Genomic DNA, 10,965 nt, shown 5'->3' with positions numbered 1-10,965 from the left:
CTTGCTTTGGTTATTGGAGAGGTAGTTGATGAGGCTCAAGTTGGGTTTATCCCGGGTAAGCATATTGGAGATAACATTTTATTAGCTACTGAGCTTATAAAGGGGTATAGCCATAAATATATAACCCCTAGATGCATGATCAAGGTTGACTTGAGGAAAGCATATGACTCCATTGAATGGCACTTTCTCAAGGTTGTAATGAATGAGCTTGGCTTCCCTTATATGTTTATAGGCTGGGTTATGGGGTGTATCACTTATGTTTCCTTTTCTGTTCTGATTAATGGTATTCCCTGTGCTCCTTTTATAGCAAAGAAAGGGTTAAGGCAAGGAGACCCTATGTCACCTTTTCTATTTGCTATAGGAATGGAGTATCTCTCTCGGTGTTTGCATGAGCTTGGTAAGAAGCCTGATTTTAACTTTCATCCAAGGTGTGAAAGGCTGTCTATTACTCATCTCATGTTTGCAGATGATCTTCTTATGTTTACAAGAGCTAATAGTTGTTCTGTTCAGCTTCTGTTTGAGGCTTTCCAGAAGTTTTCTAAAGCTTTGGTTTAGTGGCTAACCTCACTAAAAGTGAGGTGTACTTTGGGGGGATCACTCAAGATGAACAAGATACCCTTCTTAGAGGACCTGGTATGGTTGCTAGCACTATTCCTTTTAAATACCTTGGGGTTCCTCTGTCCTTAAAAAAGCTAACAACTCAGCAATGTAAGCCCCTAGTTAATAAGATCACTAGTAGAATTGAAAGCTGGGCAGTTAGATTTCTATCTTATGCTGGTAGATTGAAATTGATTAAGAGTGTGCTTTTTGGAATACAAACCTACTGGGCTCAGATATTTATCCTGCCTAAAAAGATTATGAAAGAGATTGAAAGTAGGTTTAAAGCTTTCTTATGGACAGGGAAGGCCAACCCCACAAAGAAATCTCTTGTTGCCTGGAAGACAATCTGTTTCCTTAAATCATGTGGAGGCTGGAATGTTATTGAGCTGTGTGATTGGAATATAGCTGCTATTTGCAAGGTTCTTTGGGATATTACTCATAAAGCTGACTCTTTATGGGTGAAATGGCTGCATGTCTACTATTTTAAGGCTAAGGACTTCTGGACAGCTGCAATACCTCAAAAAGGATCTTGGGTTCTCAGGAAACTCATGAAATATAGAAGTTTGATTAAAGATTTAGGAGGCTGGAACTCAGTGACTGGCAATAATAAAGTTCAAATCAAGAAAGTTTATGCCAAGCTAAGACAGCAAGCTGATAAAGTCCCTTGGAAGAGGATTATTTGTAACAATAGTGCCTCTCTAAGAAGTGTTTTCATGTTGTGGCTAGCAAACTGGAATAGGCTGATGACTAAGGATAGAATCCTTACTTGGAATCAGGCCTGTGATCCTATCTGTTTTATGTGTTTACAGGAAAATGAAAGTGTTCAACATCTTTTCTTTCTCTTTAATTATTCTAGCAGGATCTGGGCAAAGGTTCTGAAGATTCTCAACTGTTCAAAACCAGTTCAAGGGTTTAAACAGGAAGCAGACTGGGCTATCAAGAGAAGTAGAAGAACTGATTCTATCAGTAGGCTGCATTTTATGTTTCTAGCTGAAGCAGTTCATAGCATTTGGCTTCAAAGAAATAATGTCTTGTTTAATGGCTATTGTGACCCTGCTCATACTGTCTTCAAACAGCTGGTGTATAGAGTTGCTTGCAGGTGTAGTAATGATGACAAAAAGAAGCTGTTCTGGATTACTAATGGTGGAGCTCTGTAGTAGCTGCTGCTGATGCTCGGTTCTTTTGGGTTCTTATTTGCTATTAGTTGTTTATAGTTTTGGTAGTGTATGGTAGTCCTTTGGGGCTTTTTGTATGTCTGGCCTCTGTTTCTGATACCCTTCCTAGAAGGTGGTCAGTGGTAGGGATTTCAAATAGTTCTTGGCTCGAGTTAGCATCCTTCCTAGAAGGTGGTTACTCTCAAGCCTTGAACTGTTTTGGGGGTTTGTTTGGCCTTTTGGTCTTTGTAGTCTGGTTGTTTGTATGTTGCAACTCTATTTTGTAAGTTGTAACTTTCTTATTTGGTAATAAAATTTCTATTTACCAAAAAAAAAAAAAAAGTAAAAAAAAAAAAAAAAAAATTCTGAGTCTTAGCGAACGCCTGAACCCGCTTCAACAACGCAACAACATCATATCCGTCTCTAAATTCCCCCAATGAAGAAAAGGAGAAAGGAAGAAAACCAAAACCAATAGCCTTGCAACACGCCCATACTTGTCCCGCTTTGTTGAGCCGCAACCGACACAACACGACCAAGAACGAAGTCAGACAACCCAGATTGTGTAAAAGGAGAAGACCCCGTCAAGTCAACACATACATCAACGCCTCTGTCCCAGGAATAAAGTAACACATCTGCAGGTCGAAGAGTCCCATCATTCTCTCCAGTCAACCCAATGTTAACCTCCTTTCTTGCTGAAAGCACAAACCAAAAACAAACATCAACCAGGGTATCACAAACAACGTTATGCCGATGTTTAATACCCACCATCCAACACAAGACATTGCATGATCCCCAAAAATATTCCCATAAAAAACCCTTGAGCAAGAAGAACACGGTGTCGAAACGGAGAATAAAGGAACACCCAACCGGTAGCAAAGAACACAATTGTAAGCCTTACCATTCATAGTCTGACCCAAACCCGATATTGGGACCACTTGCAACCAGGCAGAAGTGTGATCCCCCTACTGAAACTTCCATAAGGCAACCTGATAATATTATTATTATTATCTATACTAATCTATACTATATATTAAAAGGCGTTCCTAAAAACGTCGATGTGCCACGTAGTTCCTTTTTTGTTGCGCCATGTCATCTTCTCAATATCTCATGATGCCACATCATCACTTAAACAATGCCACATCACCCAAGCAACCAACATTATTGAATATAAAAACACTAGGATAATGAGGATCGAACCCTCAACCTCTTATAACAAGAATAACCATTTCACCATCTAAGCCAATTATCAAGTATGTTATAAAAATGTAAAAAAATTATATAAGTGCAAACCTTAAGATTCAATTAAAAAAAAATATACTAAAAAAAAAAAAAAAAAAAAAAAAAAAAACCTCAATTTTAGTTTGACAATAACAATTACAATTTTAAAAAGCCAATAAGAAAATTTATCGATCGCACGTCTACAACAGTAGCAACCCGGGGCAACGCCCGGGCTACTCACTATTTGTATTAAAAGGCATTCCTAAGAACGTCGATGCCACGTAGACCCTTCTTATTACGCGACGTCACCTTCCCAACATCACATGACACCATATCATCACTCAAACAATCTTAACCATTACGCCACCAACATTATTTCGTATAATATGCCACATCACCCAAGCAACCAGCATTACTCCATATAAAAATATAAGGATAAGGAGATTCAAACACTGAACCTCTAATAACAAGGATAACTATTTAACCATCTAAGCCAATTATCAATCACGTTATTAATATATAAAAAAAATTATATAAATGCAAACCACAAGATTTATTTTATATATATATAAAAAAAAGAAAAAAAATTACAAAAAAAAAGAAGAAGAAGATAATCAAAGAATAAACTCAAGTATGAAAATGTGTTCTTTAACTAAGATGCTTACACAATAGTAATGAAGTGACCTGGGGCATCGCCCGGGCTAAAACACTAGTTATATATATACGTTTATGTGCCACGAGTACCCTTCTTGCACTAACATTGTGACACGTCACTACTCAATAAACCCATGTCATCGTGCCACATTGCCACTCAATAACCCATGACAATGTTAACTAAAAACTGCATAGTGAGAGATTTGAACTCTTAACCTCATGGAATGAATAGCACACATCTGGCCATCTTAACTAGCAATAATTTATGCTCTATTTATCCACATAAATATATTTAAATGTAAAATAAAAAATAACATGCATCCAAACTGTAAACAAAAGAGACTTATAAGACTCTTTATATTCTCTTCGCTATTCAACATTATATTCCAAATTATTAATACTAATAAATTTAAACACTTTATAAAAAAAATAAAATATAAAAAAAATACTCAAAGTAACATCTTGGGACAACGTTTGAGTCACACACTAATTAATATTTAACTGAAGTAGGTTGTCAAAAAAGAAAGTGTAACACTTACAAATAAACAAAGGGAGTAAAGGATTTGTGTAACTTTTGTACACGTACTGTGGGATAGTATAGTTATTTAAGTTCTTTGAATTTTTTATTTTTTTTTTTATTTTTTTATTTTTTTTATATAACTTTTCCCTTAGGTATCAGCTTGTACTATGGGTCAAACCTAGAGATGACCAAAAAACGGGTCGGGTCGTGCCATAACATCATATCCCGTGCCCAAATCATCAAAATAGTAGCAGGCTTGTCGGGTTAAAGCGGGCTTCTCGGGCTTTTTTCAGGCCAGGTTCGAGTTTTTAACAAAAAATTGAATTTTTAGATTTGTCCAAACCCGCCCTATTTTCGAGCCGATGTTAATCACCTCTAGTCAAACCCCTAACGACCCCTGCAAACAATCCATTCTTAGACAGAGGGAGTATATATTTGAATGTACACTCCAGCATTGACTCATAGGGGGAGCAGGTTGAGAATTGGCTCAGGGTCCCAAGTTGAGGGGCCCCACATTTAAAAAAAATAAAAATAAAATATGATTTACAAAATAATAATAAAATTATAAAAATAAAACCAAAGTTAAATTATTTACAAAGTACTGTTGTACTATTCTAATTGTTGTTCAAGCCTGATCCTCTAATTCTCTCATTTAATTTTCTTCTAAATTATTATGACTATGATAGTTAAAATTCTTTACTTAAATTTCTTTAATATTTTTCTAAATATTATGAAGATTAAGAGTAAAGATGAGTCATAATGCAAATTAAGCTACAAAAAGAAAAAAAAAAATACCCCAGTAAAGAATAGTTTTGCCCAGTCTAAGTGACTATCTTTCATTCATGTTATTAGTAATATTGCTAAACTTTTTAATACAAAGTATAAAATTCATGCTATGTATTTTTATGGAAAATTCTTTGTCTACCCATCGGATAAACTACAATTATCCACTTCTAATAAAAAGTAGTAATAGTCGAATACAAATTAACAAGATTAATGATACTTTGTTTCGTATTTCAATCATGTATTAGTAATGGGTAGTTTATCCGGTGAGTAGATATAACTTTGACCTTATTTATGAAATACGACTCTATTGTTTAGGTCCCCTTTTTTAGTATCTGCTCCGGGCCCCAAAAATGCCTAAGACGGCACTGGTACACTTGTAAATATATTTATACTTCTTTTTTTTTTTCATTTATACTTTTACATTTGACCAAGTGGATAACAAAATAAAATGTTATTGTGTCCTCGTTGCATCTTTTAAGGGTTTTTTTCATCCAACGATAAATTTATAGCTATAACGTTACAAAGTTTTTTCCTTTTGCTTTTGTTCAAGTATGCTAAGACACCTAAATTAGCAACATTCATTAGTCATTGCTTTGAGATTTAGTTTTATAAACTCTGCTTACATCACTGACATTTGGGTGAATAGTATTGGACGATCTTAATTATTCACCCCCCTAAATTGACACTTGTTCATAGTTCATACCATAATATTAATATAATTAGCCAAGTCGTTTTAATTCTGGAAACATGGACTTAGTTATATTATTATTATGGGCAGATGTGACATAATTAGACCATCAATTTTCTAGTGGGTCACACGAGTAGGTGTAAGTGAAAGAATACTTGAACAGTACTCATTTTTTAGAGTCTTATGCTTGAAAAATGAACCGAAATAGAAAGAAAAAAAAAGAGCAATGAAGTTTTTTATTACCAATTAAATGTTGGCCTACTGATAAGGAAGTAACGTTCCAATCTTGAACAGATTCAATTTTTATTAGAGCACTTTGAAGATGTAATCCCCTTACTCTTCTCCTATAGTCTCAAAATCACAAAATGTATAACATGTTAACTCGAGCCATATTGACCTGTGAACAAATTCATATTAAAGAGTAATTTATAAAGAAAAAAAAAATAATGTAATTATAATTTCTGATTTGTTCATGCCACGTAGAACAAACAGAAGTAGCTTGAGATAGAAGGCAACGGAAATAAAAACACAAAGGTTGAAAAAGACACTGTGAAAAACTGTGAAAGTGTGCATAAACTCGGCTCATTGGCTGGGATTCGTCTTCTTTAACAAGGGAAAAAGGCGAAGAAGATGACATTTCACCAAAGTTACAAGAAAAATGTGATAAATACAATAATTCTAATGATTATTTTTCAAGGGAAAAGCATATAATAAATATTTCTTAGTTATAAATAAATATATAAAACTCAATGAGAATAGTAATTTTTCTCTCATACTTCACCCTTGTCTAAGCAAACTATCCCTCTATCTCTCCCTTTTATTTCCATCCTCATGAAGTGCCTCACCTAATTTTGTGCCACACCCATTTCTCTCTACATGGGGTGGCTACAATCCTTGTTCTCCCCCTTGAAGAAACTATGGCTTCGCGCTCATTCGGCTCAAAACAAGAGTAAGTCCATCCTTAAGCCCGATCTTCATCTTATAATGTACATAATACTATACCCTTGTCTTGATTCAGTTGTCACTTTACTAGTCTTTTCAAGCTATTCTAGACCAGCCGTGTATGATTGATCATAAATTTAATTTACTCGTATTCTTAATGTTATCATTTTGTACTAACATTATTCGACTTGATCGTAAAACAGGAAGAGGGATATACATTTTGTATGAGGATGTGAAGTCTTGCCAATATGAAGATGTACATGTTTTGTGGTCGATACTAGTGGAATCGTCGTCGTCGTCACATAAACCAGCAGCATTATTGCCATCTACACAAGCGAAGCTCCTATGCCCACCTCCTAAACAAGTTAATGAGAGAGGATAACACATAATCATATCATTTTGGTGGGTTTCCATTTGTACATAGTTTTTTTATTTAATTTAATGTATGTGATTTTGGTACATATTATAATATAATGTAAGCCTTTTTTCGGTTTGCAATGTGAACATCAACTTTCCGTAATTTTGAAAATAAACACTTTCCCATCAAATGCACCAAATTTTGGATGTCTTTTTATTTAATTAAGTTGTGCATTTTATGCATAAAGCATATGATCTTATCCGATTTAGATTATACTGTGATAGAAGATAAGTAACTTATCTATTTTTTGGACAATGTAGATAGGTTTTATTTCTATTTTTTAAGTGTATATAGAGCGACAAGTTTGTGAATTGTGATGTACAAGAAATTATTGATCATGAATCTTGATTACCAACAACATAACTAAACTGCTTAAACGAGCTAAGCTTGTTCTACGTGCTTCTACGGAACAATGTAGGCGGTCAACGTATAATGTTGTTTCGATGATAAGTTTTAAGTTAAACGGTCAACATATGATGTGGTTTTGGTGACAAGTTTTAAGGTAAATGTGTAATACACCGTAGCATGTTATCTTCTTGATCGCATCACAAGCATATTTAATTATACAAGCTTAAAATGCGGACGTTAAGTAAAAATAATGCAACCCTTCTTTGCCTTCCTACAACCAAAAAAAAGGTCCATTTTGCAATAGAAGGGAAGGGACTTTTTTTAAGCGACCAACTTATAATTTTAGGTTTTCATGTTGTTAGTTTGTCGGTTTCAACGGTGGATAGGCAGTTTGTTTCTTTGTAAATGCAATTAAAAAGATTTTATGTAAGTCACATAAGATTTGCTTTGGAATGGATGGGACAACTTATAAGTTTTATAGTACTTTTACACAAATCTTAGTTGACAATGACCCATAAACCAATCTTCTCTTTGATAAAACCTTTGGAAAATTGTACAATTTTCAAAACTAGTACTAAGTACACTACTTAGCATATTAAGATTTACTTTGTTAATTTGTGGAATTAATGAAATTAATCCACTCCATCAATTTAGTTTTCACATTTTCTTTTTCTGCATGTTCAATTCTAATAAACTAACCAATATCGTATTATTTTAATGATAAGTAATATAAACGATCCAAAAATGGATACAATTGGTATTCTATTATCTACAATGCAAATAAAATTTTTAAAAATTTTAATCCAACATAATTTATATATATTTCGAAAAACTATAAAATAAGAATAAAAATTACATAAATGAAACTAATATTTTGATAGATTAAAAAAAAATGTTGATAAAAAAAACTAAAGTAATATAATTAATTACTTGGAGAAAAATACATCAATTATTGACAAATTTGGGTGAAAGAGATAATAGAATGACTCGTTTAAGCATTTATACAAAACCTACGCTCATAAGATAGGAAACAACCTTTCTACACTAGTAGTAAAAAAGAAATAAGCAACCCCCCTATGGCAACGGTTCATGAAAACCGTTGCCAAATTAAGTGAGCGCCATTTAAAAAAAATAATAATAAAAAAATTGGTTACATTTGGCATCGGTTAACCGTTGCCAATTGATTAAATTTTTTAAAAGAAAATAAAATAAAATAAAAGGGGTAGAGTTGGCAACGGTTAACCGTTGCCAATTTAAAAAAAAAAACCCGGGTTTTTGAATACTATTGTATACTCCCTCGTTCAAGCAAACGTTCTTCTTCTCTTAGCTCTGTTTTTGCTTTCACCTCCAAAAACGCGCGCCTTCCCTCAGCTCTCCCCAAACCATTCCTCCATTGAAGCTTCCATTGAAGGGTCCATTGAAGCTTTTGCCTCCTCACGCACGCAGTGGGTCTGGGTTTGTTCTTCTGCCTCCTCACGCACGCACTCAGCTCTTCTCTTCTGCTTCCCTCCATATATGCTTGCATTATTGAAGTATGTAGCAGCTCCTCCATTGTTATAGCGCTCCTCATTGCTAGGTAGGTCGTAATAGCGCTCCTCCATTGTTATGGTTTTTGAGGAATTGGTCTTTAAATTAGTTAATATTGACAAGTTTCTTGTAATTGCTAGGGTTTGTCAATAATTGCTACTTAACTCCTCCATTTATACGCGCAAGGCTCAGCTCCCCTTCCATTGAACGCATAAGGCTCCCCCTCCACAAATGTAAGGCCTTTTTTAGTTGTTATTGTTGCTGTTTATAAGCTGAGAATTGTATTTAGTACAAGCTACATTTACCTATATTTCTAAATTATTATGAGAACTTTATTTATCATCACTAATAAAGTTGAGAATTTTATTTTGTTTATAGGATAATTTAGTCCTTTTTATTTAAGAGAACAAAGTTGAGAGTTTAGGGTTTAGGGTTGAGAGTTTAGGGTTTAGGGTTTAGGGTTTAGGGTTTAGGGTTTGAATATACTTTTCTTTATGAGTTGCTTCTCACTATATATATGCGTGTTTCAGGCTAAGAAATTGGTGTCAAGGGCTTCTAGGGTAAGATCATCAATTTGGAGAGTGAGCGGAAAACATCCTGGTATCTTACTCTCACTGTCCTTGTTCTTGCTCACTAATATCATTCTTATCTTTTCCCTTAATCTGGTTTTCTATTTGTGTTCTATATAGGTCACACTGAAAAAGATTATCAGGAATTTTTGGGCGAAGCATAGACCTTGGCATTGACCTTCTATTTGAGAGTGTTGAGCCTTTATAGGTACTCAGGTATATATATATATAACTTTATGTGCTTTAAATAAGTTCTTGGTTGCACATTTTTGTGGAGATGGTGTGTGATATAACTTTAGTGCATCTTCTATCATGATGTGTGATTAATCCATTGTTTTTTAATTGATTGCATGTATCATCATATGCCTAGATACCCGTTCAAGGCTTTCTCATTAGGAGAAAGTCTTGAATAGTCCCCGGTTGGGACTGTTCTTGAACGTTTACTCTCACTTAGGTGGTGAATGTATGTCAGTTTTTTCGATTTTAAGGAACATCTTGGCTTAGCAATTCCTCGATCACCATGTTCTCTGGGTACATATGTGGGTAAGTAATTACCTATGTCGTGTACTTGGAGAACTGAGGGGAAATGCTGCCGGATTTTCCTTAAAATTGGAAATCTGATATACATTCACTAGTGAGAGTAAACGTTCAAGGATGGGTTAGGTTGGAGTGATAAGGACCCTTTAGAAGCATATATGCATTTTTGTATCTATATGAATGTTTTATGCATGTTGTGTGTTTGAATTTGATTTATATATATAATAGATGTTGCAATTATACATTATTCGTAATATGTTGCCATGTTTAGAGACAATTTACTTAATGGAGAAGGATCGTGGATGGATGTATGGTAGACGTGATACATTGGAATTCTGTAATGGGGTTCAAGAGTTTTGAGAGACGGCTTCATCTTATCAGCGCAGAATGGGTTTCGAGTGCCTCTATTGTCCTTGTGTTGATTGTAATAATGTGAAGGTGGTCAATAGTGTTGATATCATTAGAGATCATGTACTTTGTCGTGGGTTTAGGGTTAAATATCATGTGTGGATTTGGCATGGTGAAGAAGGAGAGTACAGTGGGGATGTTATTGGGTATGATGTGCATGATGATAGAAGCAATGATATCCGTGTGGACGAGGAATACAAGAATGATGAACATATTGTTGATGATGGTGCTGAGGAGGGATTTGAGGATGATCATGTGGATGAGGTTGAGGATGAAGGTGTGGATGAGATGATGCGTGGTTTTGAAGGTGACGTGTTTGAGTCATTATCGGAGGCTTCTAAAAAGCCTTTGTATCCTGGGCGCCAAAAATACTCCTAACTATCAGCCGTGCTAAATCTTTTTAACATTAAGTCGAAGCATGGGTGGACGAACAATAGTTTTACTTCCTTGTTGAGCGTGTTAAGTGAGATGTTGCCCGATGGGAATGAAATTCCTAAGTCTTACTATTACGCTAAGAAGCTCATGTGTCCATTTGGTTTGGAGTATAAGAAGATACATGCATGTCCTAATGATTGTATTCTTTACTGAAATGAATA

The 10,965-nt window shown here is 34.7% G+C and overlaps 1 protein-coding gene and 1 long non-coding RNA gene across 2 annotated transcripts; both read left to right on the top strand.

Annotated features, from left to right (window-relative positions):
* The first annotated feature begins 635 nt into the window (after positions 1-635).
* LOC110685546 lies at positions 636-1,757 on the top strand. The gene has a single exon (XM_021862090.1). The coding sequence runs from the start codon at positions 636-638 to the stop codon at positions 1,755-1,757; it is 1,122 nt and encodes a 373-aa protein (XP_021717782.1).
* Positions 1,758-6,310: 4,553 nt separating this feature from the next.
* Positions 6,311-7,091, top strand: LOC110684964. The gene is made up of 2 exons (XR_002503895.1): positions 6,311-6,569; positions 6,766-7,091. It is a non-coding gene; the product is annotated as an uncharacterized LOC110684964 (long non-coding RNA).
* Positions 7,092-10,965: the final 3,874 nt, after the last annotated feature.

This window comes from Chenopodium quinoa, unplaced genomic scaffold (genome assembly GCF_001683475.1).
Source record: "Chenopodium quinoa cultivar QQ74 unplaced genomic scaffold, ASM168347v1, whole genome shotgun sequence".
In the NCBI taxonomy this organism is placed as follows: domain Eukaryota; kingdom Viridiplantae; phylum Streptophyta; class Magnoliopsida; order Caryophyllales; family Amaranthaceae; genus Chenopodium; species Chenopodium quinoa.
This window is presented reverse-complemented; position numbering and strand designations above follow the sequence as displayed.